General features: G+C 33.8%; 1 protein-coding gene across 2 annotated transcripts in view; it reads left to right on the top strand.

The window, feature by feature from the left end:
• Positions 1-24509, top strand: part of LOC130897529 (anoctamin-4-like) — a 95782-nt gene that overhangs the window by 36777 nt on the left and 34496 nt on the right. For both annotated transcript variants that reach the window (XM_057806438.1, XM_057806437.1), the window contains exons 10-14: positions 2026-2192; positions 6609-6739; positions 13966-14171; positions 17131-17230; positions 21120-21292. In XM_057806438.1, the coding sequence (XP_057662421.1) occupies positions 2026-2192; positions 6609-6739; positions 13966-14171; positions 17131-17230; positions 21120-21292 (777 nt within the window). The remainder of the gene's footprint in view (positions 1-2025; positions 2193-6608; positions 6740-13965; positions 14172-17130; positions 17231-21119; positions 21293-24509) is intronic.

Raw genomic sequence — 24509 nt, 5'->3', positions numbered from 1 at the left:
AAAAAATTATCAAATTTATTAGCGAATTCAGCAATGAAACGTACCTAATGCTAAAGGTAATTTAATGAAAAATCACAATTGTGAGAAAAAAGTTTAAACATAATTTGTTTTTACTTTCAGGTAGCAACAATTATTGGGTTAGCGGGTGCGTGTAGAGGGGATGAATGACCTAACAAAGATGACAATTGATCATATACCCGACATAAATATGCTGCTCATAAAAATACCAGTATTCGAAAACACACTTAGAAAGAGCATTTCTTGTAATTGGGCAAAAAATATTATATTATTATACAAGCGATATTTGTCAATAGGGCCATTCCATACTCCACCTAACAGATTAATCATGAATTATAAAAAAGGGAAATATTCGATTTAGCCTGTTAGTATTCACAGCTTTGGAAATTTTGGAATAAAAATTGCAGAATTTTTAAGGATACCAAATCTCAAGGATTACACATGTCATTGCCTTCCTCGAACTTCCGCGAAGTTATTTGCTGATAATGGGGGAAATATCACAAATTTAAAGAGACATGGCAGCTGGAAGACTACCATTGTCGCTTAAGGATATACAGACAGTTCACTTACAAGTAAAATTCAAATTGGTAACACCATAAAAAATTTCTCTCATGTAAAACAACCAAAATGATTCGGATACTTCACCAACAAGCATTTGAATATACCACCAAAATTTCAAATAAATTGAGCCCGTTTAAAATCACCAATTGTTCAAATTTCGATATAATATACGAAAAACGGGCTCCCAAAGTTCAATTTTAACTGCATAGAAATTGGCTGCAGAACACGAAATTGAGCCTGTGTTCAGAGCAACAACGACGTGACATGTTAAGCGTTAGGCTGAGAAAAATACCGGCGATGAACCTATAACTTGTTAGTTTTTCTTAATACAATATAAAAAAGATGCCGGAAAAACCTGACCTTGTCAAACCCCTTTTGAAAGTAGTGTAGACTCTAAATCAGATATAAAAGTTGTTTCAAAAAAAGGCAATCTCGTCTTTAGGATAGATAGAAAACTGAAAAATATTTGGGGTTTGCTCAGTAAAAAAATTTTCGTAACGCCATCCATATTCAATTAAAAGGTGTTGAAGAAAAAAACTTATACACATTTTTTACGATTTTGCCGCAACTACTGGCAACACTGTTTTGAAAGTTTATACGAATATGTAATGGAAGCTGATACATCGAATGAATTTGTTTTTGTCTGACTCTCGTAGAGGCCGCTAGTTACGCGGTTACTACCAAGTAGTAACATAACATAACTTTTTCGATATTAGATATATTAAGTAAAATTTCAAGTGAATTTAAACATCATTTAATTTTACACCAAAAAGGTATTCTTGATAAAACTCGATACTGTGTACCGTTTTCGGAATATTTTGATTTGAAAATTATGAAGTAATAACCGACGCTGGAAGTAATGACAAATGTACTCGTATTAATTAAGTTGCGGCAAAATCGTAAAAATGTGTACGAAAAAACGAATCCCAAATATTTTTCAGTTTTCAATCTATCCTAGAGATGGGATCACATTTTTTTGAAACAACCTGCAGATGGTTGTATGCTATGTGATGAGCTCATAAGTCTAAAATCTATTTTGTCTGATAAGAATGAGGTTACTCCTGTTTTTGTTCTAAATTTTATCGAAGATCGCATTAAGAACTATACCCAAATGTAGAAATAGCAATATGAATATTGTTGACTATAGTTGTAATGATTGTTAATGGAGAGAGGAGGTTAGGCTGATGAAAACCTATCTACATCGACGATCATAACTTAATAAAAGAAGTTCGCCGATAGATTGGCAAGGAAACTAAAATTTTATTATTGTTTTTTGTAAATAAATGGTTATATAAAAAAATGGTTCATTAAATCCGTCGACTTTTTTAGTGTAGATTTAAATAGCAGTAAGGGGCGCTGGTGGTGGTAAAACCGTCACTGCAACACAACAAAATAATTCGTTGGAATTCCAATTCAATTAATTGATATTTGATATTATTATTACAGGGAAAGTTTTTTACACATCCAGGCGATATGGGAAAATGGGAAGAATTTGGTGGTTTGGGTTCGGATATTTGTGACGCAAATGGTTGCATCGTCGATCTCAGCATTCAGTTGATCACAATAATGGTTTTTAAAGCTTTTATGAGTCATGGTTTGCAAAATTTCATTCCGTAAGTTCATGATAATAGTTATGAAACGCACTAAATGATATTGTTTCGTAAACTATTAACAATAGTTTGCAAAATTTCATTTAATTATTTGATATTTACAATAATTATTGTTCATTTCAATAACCTGCTATCCATTGAGTTATGTCGTTCCTTCTTAAAGACGATCCACATGGAGGACTTCGAAAATATTAAAGCTAAAAACATTACAGGACACGAATTTGCAAAATTTACCAGCAGTAAAAAACATTAAAACTGTGGAATTTGGTTAATCAACGTCGATTATTATGAAAATTTAGATTTAAGCTCATTTATTCAAAGTCTACCTTTGCCAAAGGGTGCTTTTTATTTTTTAGGAGTGAAAACTACCCCTTATCGTAAAAAAGTAAAAATCTTCGATTTTAGCATGTATTTGGTTAAAATACAGTTTAAATGAATTATTCGTAGAACTGTTGATATTCTAAAACAAGTTAATGATTAATCAGACTCATGCAACCCCTCCTCTGAGGGTAGTAATATTGAAAGCTTTTTTTAAAGACACTTATCATAATCTCGATTTACATGAAAATTTGATTTCAAGCTCTACTTACCCTCTTTTACGAAATCTTCCCTGTACCGAACCGAGCTTTTTCTATTTTGGCGGGTATATATTGTAAAAATATTCAAAATCTCAGATTTTATCCATGTTTTGGGTAAAATGAAGCTTAAATGTATTATTCGTAGATCTATTGACATTGTCAAACACGTTTATGATCGATCAGATTCATGCAACCTTTCCAAATCACCTACTAATCATATTAAAAGTTGTAAAATAATCTAAACGATTCTTTTATTATAAAAAATTATCAAAAGTGTATTTATATTGAATTGAGAATATTTCGTCAGTTTTTTTTTAAGTGTTGCTTTTTAAATATATCAACCCTTATGAAACCCGTCATCAATAAACAAAAATTTCAAAATTGCAATTAAAATTTGTTTACAGAAATGATAAAAATATTTTTAAAATCAATAAAATTTCTTATTTAGAAAATAATTTGGAATTATTATATTTCATCATCACTAATATCATCTTCCGCTTCTCGTTCGTACTCGTGCTCGATTGTACGCTCCACGTTTCTCTTTTTCCAATGCTCCAAAATTCGTACTCCGAAATTTTGAAACAAAAAGCAGTTGATTTTTCGACAATAACTCGCTCAATTTTCAGACTAGACACTTTTTTAAGAAAGCATTTTGTAGGAGATTTTAAGTACTTCAACGTCATATTAATTAAAACTGTTTTCAACCCCCGATTTCGAAAAGTGTTTAGCTCAAAGGGGTTGCATAAGCTACATTTGGTACGCGAATGCAAACTTTGAACTAATGTATCTCTTCAATTTTTATGATACATAGATTTATAAAAGCTCCAAATTTTTGGCAAAAAAAACACTACAATTAATATGTTGAAACATTTTTTCATAACATGAATAGAATAGTTTTTGGTTTATTTAAGAAAAATTCTTTTTTTTTTCAAGATTACGGAAATGCAGAGCTCAATCTAATCAATTATTTTTTCTAAAATGAGCTTTCGAAATCGGTTGAATAACGTAGATCATATCAATAATACATAGAAGAAGTTAATTGCAAATGCATTACGAATAATTTCAATTAGGGTGATGATATCGAAGGTATAATTATTACATTTTTTCAATAAAGACAAAAGAAGAAAACTTATATCAGTCAACTCTTATGCAAAAGACTTTCAACAGTGCTCATTTTGGAGGTTTTTCTATGTGCTATGAAAAATATCTCTAGAGTTTTTTCTAAAAATTTCATCAATTTCAAGTGATTTGAGGTCAAAGTTTTTCAATTATGGGGTTCTACAAAAATAGCCATCTTTCAACGAGCCATAACTCTTAATATTAAATTTACAGAGGTTCTTGAGGAACGACTCTCGTTGCTTTTTTATTAGCTATATTTTGATTCGTAATGACTTTGCTGATGGAGTGGAAAATTTTTGAGTTATTCACGAAAAACAGTAAAAAATATGCGTTTTTTCGATGAAAAATGAGCAGTTTCAATCGTTAATAACTCTAAAAGTACCAACGTTAAACAAAAACTTTACAGAAGAGAAGTTGCTTAAAATAAGTAAATCCCCTTCGGTACAGGGTAGATTTCGAAGAAGATCATAAATACTACCTTTAAACAAATTTTTAAGAAAATCGACCTTGATTATCAAAAAACCACGTAAAATCGGCTGGTACCTGGCCTATTTTACTAAAAGAGATTGATTAGGAACCACCAAGTCTTATGATACAGAAAGATCTGTACAAAATGGGTGCGATATTCGCCCAAAATGTTAATTTGTTGCTTTTTCAGAATAAATCATTAAATCCAAGAAAAAAATGCATACCTTTCCAGCATGGTTTATGTAACATTAACCTGAAGGGAAGCTCGATAATAAACCATTTCACCATTATTTACTACAGCTTTAACGGCAGTTTAAATGCCGTTTATGATTAAACACCATCTGAAAATAAAAAATATAAATTCATTTAAAATCAAATATAATCTGTCGGGTACCCCATATTACCCTACCTCCATTCTGACTATTTCTCATTAATCGTACAAATTATTTCCATAAAATAATGTCACCTTGAGTTTTAGACTGTACAAAATTTGATTTTATTAGAAATTAGAAACGAAGCACAAAAGTTTTATTTAGAAGTAAAAATGAGAGGCATATTTTATCTAAGTCGGATACGTTCATAATAACAAGATCAGCCACTGTCAAATTCCGTGTGGGCATCTTTAAATTACAAATGACCCATCATAGAAGAAACAGCTTTGCCACTGATACCCCATGATAACATATTTCGACAGGTACCCATTTTCACACTTAAGAAATGGAATTTATGATTTAAAATATCACTGGAACAAATGCATTGGAAATCAGAGAGAGTTTATTGAATAATAAGATCGTGTTCGACTTATGGAACGACAAAACTTATTGGTGTATTCTGTTTGGAACGTTTTGCAGTACAGTAGACTCCCGATTATCCGAGATAATTGATTGGAACCGGGACCACCTCGGATAATAGGAAGGTTAAGTTCAGTTATGGTAAAAAAAGACGTAAAACCCCGTGAAAGGTAACAAAACTGATTTATTGGAACCGAAAACATATAATGATCACAATCACAGACCTATAGCAAAGTGAAAACATAGATTATTTCTTAAAAAAGTCTTTGATCGTTTTCTGAGATAACCTCTTCGCTTTCTTGGGAAGATTCTTTTTTATCAAAAACTCTTCAGTGACAGGTACAAATTGTGAAAACTAAATTTCGTCCGTCCATCCATGCACTCCTTTGATTGCGACACACTGGCTGTAGCCAGTATCGTTACCCTCTCTTTGCTTTTTTAAAATCCAGGAACACTCATCTCGGATTTTGCTGGCAAGGTTTTAAAGATAGCATTCGAAAATTAAGACCCGCTTCGTCGGAATCGAAAATTTGATCAAAAGTTAATCCTTCCTCAAACACAAATTCTTTCATTTTCTTTTAAAATTCCGCGATTTCAGATAAGTCTGTTGATGGCTTCTTACCACTAATATTTAGCTGCCCTACTCCATACCTCTTCACTCGCGTTAAATTCTTCCTCGCCGCCTTTGAAGTTATTAACAAATTGAAGTGCCTTAGCCTATAACATCGGCCCACTCACAGTGTACTGTAAATTCCTCGAAGCTGGAAAAACCACAAGAAGGGCTTGAAACGTCTGTTCGTAGGCACCTATCTCAAAGTCTTTCGACTAGGAACAACCACCTCCACTCAAACTTTTGTTAGCATATTTTTTCGATTTCTTCACGTTTTCGCCTTCAATCGCCAACAGTCACTTCCCCAACCTCCAAATCAGAAGCCACCTTTTGAATCAATTCACCATTGTTCAATCGTTGAATAGAATTCAGTTTTGTTTCAAAAGAAACTACAACTCCCTTCCGTTTCCCTCTCATACAATAGCAACAAAGATATCAATAAAAATAGCAAAAATACACATAACCACAATTAGCACGAGTGCAACTAACACGAACAGAGTTCAACGCGAGTTCAGAGCCAACTGAGTCTAGATTGTGTTATCTTCCCCCTCCCACGACATGGTGGCTTGACTTAGCAACAGCCAGAAGACACCAGCCTTAGAAGCCAGCAGAGGCGTCTACGGATTGACCGCGTTTGTTACTGTATAAACAAATAACAATCGCGGCTCCCCTTAGATGTCTCCCTATTAAGACCTTTATTTATGTTTGTTACTTTTGAATGACAGGCTCGGTGAACCCGGAAACTCAGTTAACTCGGAGGATAACCGGGAGTTTACTGTATCTATAATTCCAGATTTTTAGAACGTTTGTAGGGAACGTTCGGAACGGTTTTTGACTATATGTTAATCTGCAGGGTACTACGAAAGAAGTTCTCCCATTATAAGCTGAAGGTCAATAGAGAAACAAATTTAACTTTTTACGAGGAGGAATTTTTTAAACCGAATACGGGGCATTATTTTTTGATAGAAGAATATCAAGATATGGGTAAGTATATATTAGGACGTGGTATGATAAAAAATACGTCGAATTAGTTTAATAAAAACAAAATTGATAAGTCACGAATAATTTTTGATAATATCCTTCAAAGTACTGCTTTTGGCTGGAAATGTACTACAATCGATGTCTGAAAGCTCTTTTGCTGTTCCATATCATGGCTGATATATCAAAGTGATACCTTATATTATGTTTTCTCTCCTCCAGCGTACTTCACGCGTATACCGGCCTCAGTAGCTTCGCTTTTAGTGGCGAAACGACCGCGAAACAACCAACCGGTTACGTCGCCGGCTAATGTTGCGTAAGTAGTTTCGCTTTATATTTTGAGTGCGGTTTGCAAGAACTCGCCTCCATGTGATATTTTGTAAACTGAAATGTCAACATACGATCAACCAACGACTACAAGCAAACAAACATCGACTTCGTCGATTCAGAGAGCCAGTAAAATATTGCGATTAGATGATCCTTCTTTTGAAGACGAGATTCAACGATTGCTTTGAGAATCGGATCAGTGCGACAGCGATGGGGATGTTGATGATTGTTTATTTTATGAAACTGCCATTGAAGAAAATCACTCAAGTGAACAAGAGATTATTGAAGACAGTGGTAGTAGTACCAGAGTTGACGGTGACATTAGGAGATCGAATAGTGAATGTTCAGATGACGACAATATACCTCGAAGTATAACTGATAAAAATCGCTACAAATGGGCTGCAGAACCACCTTACAGAAGAGTTCACACTCCACGGTGTTAAACGGGTATATTCTGCACGTGACTGAAGACGAAAAGGGAGATCCTATCAGTATTTGGAATAAACTTTTTTATGATGAAATGCGACAAACCAACTAACTTCCATCGCTGAGCTTAGACCCATATGTAAGCGGCAAGGCAGGTTAGAATTAAAAGAAAGAACTCAATGGCTTTTAGGATTATTATACTATTCTGCCGGCCTGAAATCAAATCACGAATCTACTAGTTTTATATTCGCTACGCAAGGAACAGGTTGTGATATATTCAGGTGCTGTATGTCAGAAACCAGATTTTTAGTTTTTCTAAACTGCCTACGATATAACAACCCAGCAGATCGCATCGAGAGAATAAAGACCGAGAAACTGGCAGCTGTTTCTGGAATATTTGATAAATTTATCGCTAATTTTAAAAAACTACATTAACTCAGTTAATATGTTACTATCGACTAGATGCTAGTGGAGTTTTGTGGAAGAAGTCACATGATTCAGTACATGCCCCAGAAGCCCGGTAAATATGGCCTACTTATTCGTACCTTGTGTGATGAAGACCTTTTACTTTCATCATGGTTATTTATATTCTGGAAAAGGTAGCGATGGCGGCGGACTATAAGCTGACGAGAAAAAAATTCTTGACTTGAGTGACCTTAACTGCAAAAATTTTGTCGCATGATCCTGATAGTTCATCAACCATTTAAAACCTTGGTCATCATCAGTGGACTGAAAATCAATGTGGTCGACTTTTCCTCGACTATTTAATCCCTGCGATAAAATCGGCTGCACCGCTACAACTTTCCTCAACGTTGACTTCTTTCTATTACAAATTTCACAATAACCAGGAAAAATTTTGATTGCAGCAATCGATATTCTATATTTAGTTTTTAAATGGTACGCCATCTTATCTCGTCCTCCATGACCAGTCTGAGCATGAGCTTTTAAATTTTTTTCATAATAATCTTCTACAGGTACACAGTAAATAACAGCATCTGTTTGTTTGCAATAGTTCATAGCTATTCACATGATGATAGTAAGTATTGTAAGCTTTGAGTCCAGCTTCTCTGTCTGGAGGACCAGCGAGTAAAATTTGCTTCACTTTGTCTAACTGTTCTTTATCCCATATACCGCGATTACCTTTCTGACTATTAACAATTCTTTCAGCTCCTTTTAAAAATTTTCACGATCAACAATGATCTTCTCCATTCTAAAGAGTTTTGCAAATGACTTTTCAAGTTCACGCATCGACTAAACTGACTAATAATATACAAAACTGGACAAGACACTGCATGTTCGACAGAAGCGACAGCACGATTGATGAATCTGGAGACAATGAGAGAGAGAGAGAGAAAGAAAAAAAGAGGAAAATAAGTCAAGAAAGTGCCAGTGCGAACCTCGGTGTGAACTCAAAAATAAAAACAAACATTGGAATTGGCTTCGGTATTGGCCCTTTTGCTAGAAGTATAGGACAGCAGATAAACGCTTGGCCTTTTTCAATAGATATTCTATTATCCGAATTTTAGCTAAAGTCCCAGGAGAATAGACAAACGCTTGGTCATTTCTCGATGAATAATCTATTGTCCGGCATTTAGCTAATACTCCGGGAGAATAGGCATGCGTGGCGCGCCAACAGCCAACTGCCTATTGTCCTGGGATATTAGCTAAAATCCCAACTTGTCTATTGACCTACGATAGAGACATTGGTTCAACTTTATTCGGTTTTACGAACCACAAAACTATGTGTTCTCATGTGCCAGCTTTGTATGTTGTTTGTTCTTTATATTTTATTGTAAAAAAAGTTAAACTATCATTATAAAGTGATCTCGAGCTGAAAAGAGCCTTTGATTATTATTTCAGTAGATTTAGTTTAAAATAAATAAATTTTTCATTAAAATTAAATCTTTTATTGATATCTAGTAACTCTTATAACGGATATAAACAAAAAATGGTACAATACTACTCATCAAAATAAAAACCAGCCCAACCCGTAAAGATAGCGGTCTGTAGGCCGCACGTCCATAGTAGTATATAGTTCTTCCAATATCAATTGCAGATTATAAAAACTCTTGCCGACAATTTTGTTAGATCTACTATAGGCGAGATACCTCATTTTATAAATTTATTATTTCTATAAATACTTTTGAAAATATGTATATCTTATGCGAGAAAGGCAATCGAATCATTATAAATTCGACGGCATTTTACTCGCTATAACTAAATATTGAATTATAAAACATAAATAGACGAATAAAATGTACCCGTCTGTGAGGGAGTTTGGTTTAAATTGGGTACCAGACGCGAACTGAGTTCTTTTTGTACTCCATTCATCTATGAGAACTTTGATAGTCTTTTATCTAACGTAAATAATCTTGTCGCCATCGAACTATCCTTGACGATTAGGTTATTACCATCCGCCTATTCAGTTTCTTGTGTTTAAAACCACATCTGCTACCTTTTGCTGTATTACTTCTAATTTTGCAACTCTGTTCTCCTTATATAAACTATAAATTGTCCTATATATAAAATCTTGAGTAGCTTTGTCAACTGATTTCAGTTTTCCTTTACATATTTTTCGGTTCTGTAAATGATCCACAGCAACCCCTTTCGTGACTACTCGATAAAAGGAAAATTCATTTACTCTAGTTAATTATGATTGCATTATCAGATTGCTGAATATTTTCCTTTTTGAAACATTCGAATATTTTTAAAATAATTTGCTGTGTTTGTTTATCTAAATCTTTATTATTAAATTCATACTTGTCTTTATTCACTATGAAATTTTATTGTCTTCATTCGCCCATGGTCTAAAGAACTTCATATTTCTATTTATTTAAAGAAAATTATGGATTAAATAATATTTCGAAGAAATTGTGTGCATACAACTTCGGTTTTCATTGGTTAACAGTCTACGTAGACTGACGGTTTGTTAGGTGTTCACCCAATTTTATACGGGGAGTAATAATTAATTTTCATTTCTTAATTTAACTGTCTCCTGCAATTGATATTGGAAGAACGATAACAAAAATGGAGCGTCCATAGTTAAAGGTTAAGTGTAATATTACTTACGTTAAAGTGATCTTCAAACATAAAAATACGAGGGTGAATCAAATATAAACAAGACTTATTTTTTAAAATATTTATTTTGATTTTAAACGCACAAACAATCATAGTTTATTTTTCTACATAATCTCCTGATTTAGAAACACATTTTTCCTAGCGTATAGGTAATTTTTTAATTCCTTCCAGGTAAAAAGAGTCAGGTCGTGTTTGTAGCCAATTGCGCACATATGCTTCAACCTCATTATCGCTGTGGAATTTTTGCCCTCCCAAAGCTTCCTTGAGAGGACCAAAGACATGGAAGTCGTAGGGAGACAGGTCTGGACTGTATGGAGGGTGTTCCAGTGTCTCCCAACCCAGTTGCTCCAATTTTTGTACTGTCAGGGCTGCCGTATGGGGCGAGCATTGTCATGGAGGAGAATCACTTTTCTCATTGGAAGGTGTCGTCTTTTGCGGCGATATGCAAGTCTGACCTCAGTCAAAATTTTGCAGTAGTACGCCGCATTAATTGTTCTGCGCTCATGCAAAAAATCAAGGTGCAGCAGGCCACACTGGTCAAATAAAACGGTAGCCAAAACCTTGCCAGCCGATAATCGTGACTTGGCTTTCACTGGTCCGGTTTCTCCTTTCTTCCTCCACTCCATACTCGCTTGTTTCGACTCAGGGGTGTAGTGATGCACCCACGTTTCATCACAGGTGACAATGTGAGAAAGAAATGGGTCTCCTTCTTCCCGAAATCGAGCAAGAGGACGCTCACACACTTGAAAATGATTCAGTTTCTGGTCAACTGTCAGAAGACGAGGAACCCACCTGGCACACACCTTGCGATACCCTAGCTCCTCTGAGAGTATAGAGTAAGTGCTCCCATAACTTATTCCAACCTTAATTGCAATATCCGAAGTTGTTAGACGCCTATCACCTTCAACAAGTTGACGAACACTGTCGATGTTGCCCGCTGTAATGCTGGTGCGGGGTCTGCGGTCATGGCTCTCATTTTCAACATGTTCACGGCCCTCCACGAACTGTTTATGCCAAGCAAACACTCTAGCTCGCGACAGCGTCTTTTCCCCGAACTGTGCAGTCAATCTTCTCAAGATTTCGGCCGGTTTTACACCTTCTGCAGCTAAAAACTTTATAACAATACGTTGCGCAATAGAGGGAGGTACCTCCTGCTCGGACATCGTAACGATGGACACTGAGCGAGTCTATGATGATGAGTCACGTGCTTCCCCCACTCCTGACAAACCAACCTAACAGCCAATAACAGCGGAACGTTCTTCCATCACTATTGCGCGCGCAGGTCCAAAAGTCTCGTTTATATTTGATTCACCCTCGTATTTTGATTTGTTATAATGCTACATCGATCTAACTGTTACCACATGTTTATAGTTCATCTGGAATATACGTGGATCAATAAATAATAATTGCGCAGAAAAGGACGAATAACGTTTTCCGAAGAATTCAAGCTTCGTAAAATAGCTTCGTACATTCCGTACAATCTTTGTATTTTCGTTTTTGAAGCATTTTATAATCAGGCCGTTTCCAGTGGCATATTTTGCTGGAATTCTTCGGGACACATATTTCAATATTTTGTCCTCTAGTCCCCATTTGCTGTTTCATTCGATCAGCTTTCTGGTCATAAATTATAAATTGCCAATTCATGTCATCGGCTTCGTCTGCCAAGTTTTGGATGTAAATAATGTTGTTATTGAGCAAAATATCTAAATCGCTGCATTTCCAATCTAACAGTTTTAGAATATTTTAAAAAGTGTGGGGAGTAAGCAGCATCCTTGTTTCAATCCATTACTTATATAGAAATTGCCAGAAAGCTAATTTCCGATTTTCATTTTTATACCGTAGTTCTTATAAATCTCCTTAACACTAATGTTTGTTGTCTCCAGCAATTTTCACAATTTGATCAGTGGTACGTTATCATAAGCTTTTTAAGGTGTACAAATAAAAGGTGGACTTCCTCTCTTACGACAGAATTTTTGTAATAAATAATATTTAGTCCACTGTTAATCTTTGTGCCTGAAATCCGGCTTGTCCTAAACTTCGTTGTTTTCTGTTTTTGAATATTTCTGCTAATTGATGTCGTTTCTGCTGTTTAAACGGTATATTAGCCGGCTTGCACTTTCTCATTCTTTTAGCCTTTGCTTTTGTGTTGTATTTCCTGCAGATATTCTAATGGGTGAGGTTGAAACAACTATGTTATTTATGTGTTCAAGCTCTTATAAGTTTTCAGTAATTGCAGTAGTTTGCCAAAGTATTTGCACCGTTTTCACACAGAAGGAAATATTATATCTGTCTTTTTATATTGACATAGTGATTTTAGTTATTTATAACTTTCTGAGCTTTGCCTTCCATGATTTTTTCTTTGTGTGTAATATTTTCCCGACTATTGCTTTGATTGCTTTGAATGATATTTTATCATCATTTTTAATTATTAAAATTCGAAATTCTTCTTTCTTGTATCTATCAGGAAAGAATCGTGCAATACTGGGCCCCCAGTAGAACTTTTTTTATGTAAAAACCAAGCATAAGAGGGTAAGCCCCATTAATTTCAAGTAGCTCGAGTGGCGCTTGCCGTTTGGAGGTGTTTCTAGATTTTAATCTTGAACTTCTGTAGGTTGGAGTGTTCGGAAAAGACGTACCTTATACCTTGGTAGCTGATTCCACAGGCCTGCACTTATCCGAGGAAAGGAGTCCCGATGAGTTCTCGGTGTCTGCAGGCAAACTCGGTGTTCATCAATCACGTCTGCCTGTCGAGTAGACCTTGGCTCGAGGTGGGATTATGTTGGACAGCTGAAGAGCATCTGGTGTGGTAGTATCGATAAAACAGAGACAAGTCGGCGACTTTTCTTCTATGCTCTAAGCTGTCCAAGTTTCTGGTCAACTCCGGATCTCCTATAAGACGAACGGCTCTCTTTTGCATTGAGTGGAGCATCCTCAGGGTATGCTTGGTAGCCGAAATCCAAATGTGCAAGAAAAATACTCCAAAGATGAACGAATCTGAGCATTGTAGAGGAATAAAAGCTGTTGATGGCTTTTTGATCTTAAAGGTCACAAACGTTTGCTTGTAATGGCAATATCATTCCTTGTAGAATCAGCACTCGTCGATTTATACTTGATGCCTTCTAAGGTGTATTGTAATGTGTAATGTATTGTAAGAAATTCAGTGAGAAGGTGAAGGCGTATTTTTGTTAAGTTGCAGTAGTCTAGTCCTGGAAGCATCCGAGTAATTATCTTATATTTTCGTCAATCTGCTAATACTATTACTTGTATATGCACTCTCCTATATGAATAGCTTTGGTCCAGTGAAAGGTAATGGGAACCCAAATCAAAAAGACCTTTTCAATCTCGCTTAAGTTATAACTCAATGTTTATCATTACTATAATTAATAATTTCTTGTTTCTAGTGATTCAATACGGCTTCGTTGTATTTTTTGTGGCTGGTTTTCCTCTGGCTCCCTTACTCGCATTTATTAACAACATTTTTGAGGTGAGAACAGATGCATCCAAAATAACGAAGAGCTTTCGAAGACCGATATGTAATAAAGTGACGGGAATTGGTGCGTGGTTCGGTATCCTGCAGGCTATTACATACGTCGGAGTGGTATTTAATGTAAGTGTGGAATATTTTTATAACAAAATGTTTTCGAATACAGTTATCACATTCTATTTCCCAATTTTATACACAGGGTAAGTTTAAATTATTGAAACATCTGATATCTTACAAATGCAAAGAGATAAAAACGAGGTTTTAACGGTTTTTAGAAGAAATTAATGAAAATCAAATTAATCTTAAATTGGGTATAATATTTAATAAGCTTTTATTTCAATATAAACTTCGCCTATGAATACGCTCATAAGAAATATTAGCTAAACAAAATAAACCAGAAGAACATAAACCATGGGCTAGTATTATTAATAAAAAACCTCACAAACCTCAATAATTTATAGTTATAATAGGTACTAATACTAAACTTATATGAGACACGGAAGAATAAGCAAATAAAGAATTTATTTACAACCATATATGCAATGCTGTCATTACTAACGGCGATGAAGGTTAGAAAGTGTCTTATAACACACTTCTATTAACTGCCATCATTTCCCGTCCTCACTTTCCGTCTAAAATATTAAAATATTAAAATTAAAATATTAAAATACTAAAATATTATGAACGTTAAAATCGTTTCTCATCTATTCTAGATAAATATATTATATATTTAAAAATATTACATACTAGCTGACCAGGCAAACGTTGTTCTGCCATATGAATTACAGCAGAACCTCGATTATCCGGCCCTCAGTTATACGGATTCGCGATTATCCGGCCCTCAGTTATACGGATTCGCGATTATCCGGACTATCAACTGCAACCAATTAAATAATTAAGTAATATTGAACCAAGCTACAAAATCTTTGACATATGTACTAAAAGTCGAATTTATGCAAGTAAGAACGAGTCGGAACTGGCATTACCCCGTCAGCGCCCCTCGGGATCGCTGCCCCACGCTGATGTACGTGTCGCGTCTAAATATTTGAAAATGTCAAAGCGTGTTATCGCTTAAATACAAAATAAATATTATCAATTCATTAAAAAAAGGAGAAACCGGTCGTAAGTTAGCTGATGAGTATGGTGTAGGTACATCCACGATAAGTGATGATTAGGAAGAATACCGATTCAATTTTGTTGTACACCTGCAAATTAGATAGTGAAGATCGGAGTAAACATCGGAAAATGATGAAAAAACCGAAAAACGAACTTTTAGAAAACGCTTTGTATTGTTGGTTTTTACAAAAACGATCAACTGGGCAACCCATATCTGGCCCTTTACTCTGTGAAAAACCATTACAATTCAAACATATTGCAGATAAATGAACAGCAGGAAATGCAAGAATATGAAACAGAAGAAAATATAGATGTGGAAAATGATTTAGAACAATCTCATGATGAAGCAATTCAGGCTCTGGAAACAGCTCTCAAATATTTTGAAAAACAAACAGAGTTTACTTCAACTGAAACGAATTCGTGATACAGCAGCAATGAAGAGAAAAAGTAGCTTACGTCAAATGCCAATTACCAAATATTTTAATCAGCGTATTCTCACTTTAAGTTATATTAACTAAGGTTCGAATAGGCTAAACGAAGCCTACTCACAGTTATTTATTCTTTAAAACTGGACCTTCAAAATGTGAACTATACTGAAATCTTCAGTCAAAAGTAATTTGTCTTCACTTTATTGAAATATACATACAATAAATAAGTTGTTAAATATAGACCATCATTATACATCATCATCATTATCATTATCTGACTCATATCTTCAGTCCTGACCAGTATTGCTTGATACGATAAACATCAAAAAATTAAGTGAAAGGTCTTTCCTTTCCGCCAGAGATTGTGCACTTTTGAAACTGCTTTAGGTTGATCGATTATTTCCGCGCCAAGTTTTGTAAAGAATATTGTCTGCTCTGTATTCTGCATATTGAACAATTGCTCGTCGGATTGATTGTCTGGGTTCTATCCCAAAACTCCGATTCATGTCAGGTTTGAAACACTACATGTACGAAATACTACGCTTTTTCAACATAATGCACATATCGCTCCATTTTTTTTATTGTCTCAGAATTTGGGAAGAACCGACGAGAGCAATGTTATTAATAATTAAATTGTCTACAATTTGTTTTCAACAAACTTTTTTCTGGAATCAATTTTACTAAAGTTATTTAAGTACGTATCGGAACATGTAATTAAAATTACTTTTTCATCAGTTTATATTATTTTTTCTAATTATCATAGTAATTTATACTTTTATATCGACAATAATAACATATAATGGTATTTGTACATTTTTTGGAATCACAATTATATATAAATAATAAAAGGCGAGCTCGCGAAATTAACAATTAAAAGCAGGTATAAACAATGAAATTTTTTTGAATCTCTATTAGGAATATTATTAACTATTGTATGAAGAATTGAAAAAAAAAATAACCTAACCTTTATAAATTCATATTAACTTTATCGGGAAAAATCATAGGAACTTTGATTTGTATTTCAATAAAGAATATAAAAAGACGGTCCGGCTGAAAATAACAATTCCTTGCAATTGCTTAAACAATATGGTACGGGGCTGTCCCATGGCAACATGCATTTAGATCATCAGAAGGACAATTTGAAGAGGATCGCAAAAAAAGTTTTTGCAAGATAATAAACAATTTCACCTGCTTATGCGGTCAAATTATATTTTCGTTGCCGACAATATGTTTTTTAAAAATTTTATTCGATATAAAATTACAATTGGTGAATGATTATAATTAATCTCTTAAGCGAACTAGCTATAAAACATTACAAAGGTGTTTACAATCTTTCGTTTATATAATAAAATTATTGCTGACAATGTGTTCACAATATTTGATACTATTACGTTTTAATAAAATGACCTTCTAGAATTTTCTCTCCATAACTCTCAAAGTTTTTTTTACGATTTCATTGCTCAGTGGAGGACAATTTGAATACTGACTTTATCAAAATATTATTTAGTATTAACAAATTGATAAATAAATTGTTTTAGGCATTTGTAATAGCATTTACGAGCATGTTCGTCGAATTGGAAGTTTATACACATACAAAGCATCGGCTAGAAACTGGATTTTATAATTTCACTATATCTGGTAAGATTTTTTAGTTTTACTAAAAATATTGATTCTAGCTTCAGTTAAACAAGTCTTTCGTTTTATCCAGACCTCAAGGTGCACTTTAAATTATTGGAATAGCATCGCAAACGTATCGCTTTAGAATTTTCGCATCACTCTAGTTAAATAAGTGCATCAATTTATCAATTACGTTATTCATCAATCTTTTAATCCAACAAGATATCAAATCTATCATAACATCAAACTGTTAATATAATAATAATTTGATCCATCAATGAATCAATTCATTTTCAACCCAAACCTCATGATTACGTCAATTAATCTGTTGGTATATCAATATCTTAGTTGATTAATTTATGAGTCCATCAATTCTTAAATCAATCAATTTATAAATGTATCAGTTCGTCAATCTATCAAGCCATCAATCTATTTTTATTAACCGAGATCCAACTAAGAATTCATTTTTCACTCCATAATCATTTCGTCAATATTTCGATCCATGAATCTATATATCAAACTATGAATCCATCAGTCTATCTATAAATTCATCGATCTATAAATCTCTCGAATAATCACACTATCAATTAGTCTATTATACAATTATCGCCTATTCCTATAAATCTATCCATGTTCTAATCCATAAATCTATAAATTATTCAATCTATCAATTAATCCGTCAATCTATTAGGCCATCATTCCATCAATCTATAAATATATCAATTCATCAATCTATTTTTCTATAAATGTATCAATTTACCAATATTCCACTCCCTTAATTTATCTATCAATCAATGTATCAGTCCATCAGGACAACAATCCATCAATCTTTCAATCCATTAAACAATGAATCAATTATTAATATATTTAGCTATCAATCAATTAATTTATCAATCTTATCTATTAATCACTAATTGATGTAGGAATCTATTATGACATCAATCCATCAATTTTTTAATGGATTGATCACTCATTGATTTATTGATCAATCAATTTATAAGTCTATGTGAAAATTTATCTATAAATTCGTCAATTCATCAATTTATGAATCCCTCATTAAGCTATCTATCAATTAATCCATCAATTTATCAGTCTTTTGGTACATCAATTTATCAATTTTTTCAGTTGATTGATATTTCAATCACTCATTAATCTATCTGTCTATTAATCAATTCATCAAGCATCAATCTATAAATTTGTCAATCTCGTAACCCATGAATCAGTCATTAATCTACTTATCAATCAATTTATCAGCCTATATATTTGTGAATATCTATATATTCTATAAATTTGTGAATCCATTAATTTATGATCCACTCATTAATCTATCTAGCAATCAATCCATCAATTTATCAGTCTTTCGGCATATCAATACATCCATTGTGCAATCCATTAACCCATGGATCACTCATTGATCTATTTATCAATCAATCCATCAATGTGTGAGTCACATAAGAACATCAATCCATAAATTTGACAATATAGTAACCTATGAATCTGTCATTAATCTAACTATCAAACCATTAATTTGTCAGTTTACCAGCACATCAATCTATAAAATTGTCAACCCATTAATCTCTGGATCACTCATTGATCTATTTATCAATCAATCCGTGAATTTATCAGTCTATTAGGAAATTAATCCATGAAATTTTTTGATCCATTAATCTAGTGATCACTCTGATCTATCTTCCAATCAATCACAGTGTCAATCTATCGAGCCATAAATCTATAATTTTTTAATATAACATTTTAAGAATCTAACATCATCCATCTATCACTCATAGATCTATAAACCTACCAGTCCATTTATCTGTTATGCTATACACCTATAATCTATCAATCCATCAATCTACAAGTCAATCAATTAAACTATCATCTTTTAAAAACATAACGTAAATGGGAAATTGGATAAAAATCATTTTTTATAAATTTACTTTTTCCGCCGAGAAATTTTGTTATCTCTTGTATGGTACCAGGTACAGGTACCAAAAAGTGGTAATTAGACTAAAAAATTTTTTTGTCGATCCACGATTTCATTAAAATTTCGAATCTACGTTCCGAGCACGATACACATATACACGGGATGCATTCCATTAAGCACTCACGACTACGATCTTTCCCGTTTCACTCAGTCCAGAGCTTTATAACCGTAAACCCAAGTGGAATGACTTGCAAGGCGTTTTGAGTGTTGAGATAAATATTAACGAACGGCAAAACAGAAAAAATAAAACAAGAGCTTTAAGAAGTTATGTTACAATTTATCATTGGATTTTTTAGTGGTTAATTCATTTACATTGAAGTAAAATAAAAATATCATCTGCTGCGATAGAGAAATATTGGGTGGTGCGTCACAAGAATGCTTCAAAAGTACTTGTAATATCCTATACAACATCAAATAATGAGATAGACTTTCATGGTTGCAATCTGCATTGCATGAATTTTGAAAATTCCGCTAATTCTTTCAACGCTCACTTCGATGCACCTCATGACAAGGGGCGTCTGAACGTTAGTCATGAAATCATGAGAGACGTTCTCGCCGCGACCACAACGATCGTAGTTGCTATGCGGAACGCCCGAAAGGATATTTCTGGCGCCGTGAACGCTTATTGAAATGCACCAACGGTATGCGTATGCGCAGATACGCGCTATCCCTCTCCCACAATGTGACGTCAGGTTGGAATCAAAATGTAAATCCTCGATATAACAAATCGAAAGGAAACGTGTAAATATTCGTTATATGTGTAATGTATGCTGAATACCTGTTACAGTTTTATTTTAATTTAAAAAGTAATATCTGAATCAAAGACAAAAACCAATATATTGGAGCTTGCAAACAAATTTTGGTAATTGAGGACTCTTTATTAAATGAAAAATCCAAGCTTCCGGAAGGTGTTCTTTCCGTCATCAGGGAAAGTTCAATTTGAGGATGAATGATTTGCTTTGCTCTCCATCCCGGGCTAAAGATGATCGGTAAACATTTTCATATCTTGAAATATCAGTTCCAATGATGATGATTACACATAACATTTTGTGAAAATATGTTCATTATTTAATGATTCAATCAACTTTAATTACATAAACATTTCCACGTATATACGAGAATTTTTAACAGTATATGAATTACAGCATACATTGTTAATATGAAATTCAACTTTTCAATCATTTGTCATGACTTACTGGGCCACAAGAACACCTAAGAATTCATCCTCAAAGTAAACTTTCCCTGATGATGAGCGGTTTCTTATTGGGAATGTAGCAATGAAATACTAAAGTGGACTAACTTTAATATATTTCAGGAGCTTTCGAATACTGATGTATTCATCGTCTGGGAAATAATTAATAATCGCACTGATCTTTAAGAGTTGGAAAATAACTAAAGCTGCCGAATAAAGTGTCCACCAAACGCGATAATGTCCATGATAATGATAATGACATGACAACCAACCAACCTCCTTCCCCCCCCCCCCCCCCCGACGTTAAAAAAAATCGGTGCCATTAATTTTTTATATTTAAATGTCTATCTCGAATGGACTATACCTGTTTCTTTGGTATTTCGATTATTGTTTTTACATCGCCACAACCCGGCATTATGATTTTATAATAGAAAGTACAATCTTTTTAAAGATATTAAAACAGTTATGTCAACTCTACAATAGTCTTGAATACTAAGCCGATAAGTACAAACAAATATCACAAACACACAAAAAACCGGTAAATACGTACAAGTCTAACATAGTCTTAATAGCTAAGAGAATATTTTGATTCCAGCTTGACGTCTTGCATGTGGCGTGTCAAATTTGAGTGGACAAATCAGCATAGCGATGTTTGTGTATCGTAATTCCGAGTCCATTGAACCTTGTCGGAATAAATTGCTCAATATAATGACTTCTTCTAATTTTAATTCTAGCATATAATATAAGTGACTTTGTTTTTGCAAGAAAACACGTGGACTTATTAGGGCACAAGTTGTGTTTCTATCCGGGAATGAGGTACCCACCAAATCATCCGGAAAAGTATCAGCTAACTCCTGATTATTGGTTTGTTTTAACCATGCGATTTGTGGCTATTGTAATATTTGAGGTAGGTAAATCAATATCCTATAATCCCATTAAACGTTCATATTTTGAAAACTGAAAATCATATTATTAAAAATCATAACCACTCTCATTATAATGCCGATTCCAGACCAAGCAGGCAAAAAGTAAACAAAATTTTTAGACAAAAGCAAGACAAAACTTTAGGCAAACAGATAAGATAAAATTGAAATGAACAGTCCACACCACACCATAAGAACAAGAAATATAAAAAAATTCTGTTGTGCGAATCAGTTGTTTTACCATGTGGCGTTTGGAACAGGAAGATTTGAATTTGAAAAATGAGCATATCTCACTAGCGGCCATTTGTTATAAATCTTCTCGTCTTCATTCAATGTGGGCAAGTTGGAACAAAACCTTCTTGAAGGAGACCAAGCTTTAAATGCAAAAAATCTATTCCATAAATAAATTGTTAGTTTAGTATCGCATGAAACGCAGTTTAATACACCAACCCTTTTAGTCCAATGAGTACAGCCCAATTAGATCCAAAACCCACGAAAATTAGTTATGTCGCTGATTTTCTGGATTTAGTGCTGAGGGTGCTCTATCGATACAGTAAAAGTTAACTTTCGAATTTTGCAAATAACTAGGAATCTATGCCGAATTTCGAAAAAAGGGAAGGGATCTAAAATTTAGTGCAAAAAGTTTCCTACAAAAAAGGTTCCTTGTGATTTTTTCCTAATTTCAAAATTATTCTTACAAAAAGCGAATTTCGTGTTATTGGATTTTTTGCGAAAAATTCAAAAAAAAACTTAAAATTTAGAGGTAAATTTCTAAAAAAAAATTCCGAGCAGGAAATTACCTTCGAAGAAGCTCAAATATGATTCTTCCAAACCTGCAACAAACTCTAGAATGCCAGAAATCCTTTTTTAAAATCTCGATTGTTGTAAGTACTCTAAAATTAAGTGTGGAACAGGAATAATCCTTAAAAACGTTATTCTTGTGAGAACTTTATTTAAACATTTATCAAAAATAGAGAAAATATTAAAAATCGAATATAAGAAATCAATTGCAATCTAGTCGATTTCATCACCACTCTCAAGCATTTCTTCCAAGAGGCTTATTAAGCTCACGGTTTAACATTGTATAATAATTAAATTATAAATATATAGCAACTCCTTGTTTTCCAGCATGCCTGTCCACTTAACTATACTTCTATCCTAACCACATTTTATAGTAAAGCCTTAATTCACGACTTGAGATTCTGGGCTATGAATATTTACATCAGACGACATCATTCTCATATTTATCGAAGAAAATCGCGATCAAAACAATAAAAACAATTCAACATTTCACTATTCAAAGACTATTTTGATGCTGGCATTTACGACACTTTACGTACTAAGAAAGAAACCCAATTACTTTTTTACCTTGAAGCACTCCCATTAGGTTTCTTTTTTGCCATTTTCCCTATTTTTTTTTTCATTCAAAAATTGAAGTTAAAACTTTACACGTGCATTAATAAGATATTTTTTGTCATCTGTCTGTTTTGCTCCGACGGCGCCCTCTACATCCGTAGAATCTTCGGCTGATGTATTGAAGAAACTCTCCCAGGAGAAAGAAGTTTTTTTTTTGTAATGGATATGGTAATGGTGACTGTGCTCATCCGATTCTCTATCACGTAAGCTTTCGTTTCCCCCCGTATGATACGTTAAAACCAAATCCTCGAGAATGTCGTTTTGGAGCTCTTGGCGATTTCTGAAATTTTTGAAGGGAAACCGAAGGTTTTACAAAGTTATTTAGAAAGGAAATTAAAGCTCGACAACTCGACAACTTTTTTCCTATCACAAAATGAGATCAATGGTATAATTGGTCTCATTTTGAAGGTAATCGTCTAATTGACGACCTCACGCAAAGGTTCGCTGCTGGGTGTAACAGAGTCACAGATACATGTGTTTTAAGTTCACCCAGGCAACCAGCAAAAAACAATCCCGTTCGTGTTGTTTTCCAAGAAAATTTCACAAGTCTGAATTTTTTGCAGATGCAGTTGAAAAGTAGAGACTCTAATGTTGAGTTTTCGAGGATATACAGCAGTTTCTTCTTCAGCCGGGGAAGTAATTTCCCTCAGACTCTACGAGTACGTGGTACGAAAACTTTTTAGTAAGATGCGACCTCGAAGTTTACGCGCATTTTACAAAGAAATGTCAGCTCTTAGAGAAAAATTGCAAGAAACCTTTTTTGTAGAAAATTTTTTAATCTACATTTTTGATCCCTTCACTTTTTCCGAAATTTGGTATAAATTTCGAGTTATTTGCAAAATTCGGAAGTTTGAAAATTTAAACAAAAATATATCGCTTAGACCAAAAGTTTGATGTTAACTTTCATTGTATCGATAAAGCACCCTGAGAACTACCTAAATCTAGAATATCAGCGATATAACTAATTTTCATGGGTCAGGACCATTGGACTATTTGGAAATGAACTGTTTACCTATCTAGTACAGCTTCATTTCATATTTTTTTTTCTCTTCTATACTGGTTGTTACTATTCCTCATTTTCTTTTAAACATTATCCATTGTGGTTATATCTAATAGTAAACAATTCTCCTTCAATGATTTAATGATAATGTATTTTTCGTATTCCACTTTTTCTCCTCCAACATCAGAACTCAATTATATAACAACATAATGGAACTAAATTTTGTGATTTTCCGCTGATTTACTTGTCTCCTACTTATGTCAGCACATATCATATGCGTTGTGCCGACAACTTGTAAAATATGCGTACAGAAAGAACTCTTTGATCTTTATCAGCTCCATAGACGAAAGTCTCTGAATTTGGAAACAAATAAGACATGTTGTAGAAATGTATCGGTGTAGTCACCACTTTGTATGTATATGAATGACTTTTGTATGTTTGTCTGCTTGGTCTGAATCTGATATATAGTTTATTTCAGAAAGGTATAGAGTAATAAAATCTCTTTAGTTATGCAAAGGGACCACAGAGTGACCCAACGAATATTTAAGCCACTTTCATAGTTTGGCATTGATTTCATTGTAATTTTTTTTTATCAAGCGCAGGTAGTACCGCCCGGGTTGGGGTCAATATATGGGTTTAGCCTATTGTTATACACTCATAAACGCTGAAAATATTGTGCCAAAGGCGTACCGGTAGGATACAACATTATACAAAAAATACATTATACAGAAATTAAATTTTAAAAAATCATAATATTCTTCGTCATCTGAGGAACTGTCATCTCT

The sequence above is a fragment of the Diorhabda carinulata genome, chromosome 8 (assembly GCF_026250575.1).
Source record: "Diorhabda carinulata isolate Delta chromosome 8, icDioCari1.1, whole genome shotgun sequence".
In the NCBI taxonomy this organism is placed as follows: domain Eukaryota; kingdom Metazoa; phylum Arthropoda; class Insecta; order Coleoptera; family Chrysomelidae; genus Diorhabda; species Diorhabda carinulata.
The sequence above is the reverse complement of the archived record's forward strand: the minus strand, read 5'-3'. Positions and strand labels throughout refer to the sequence as shown.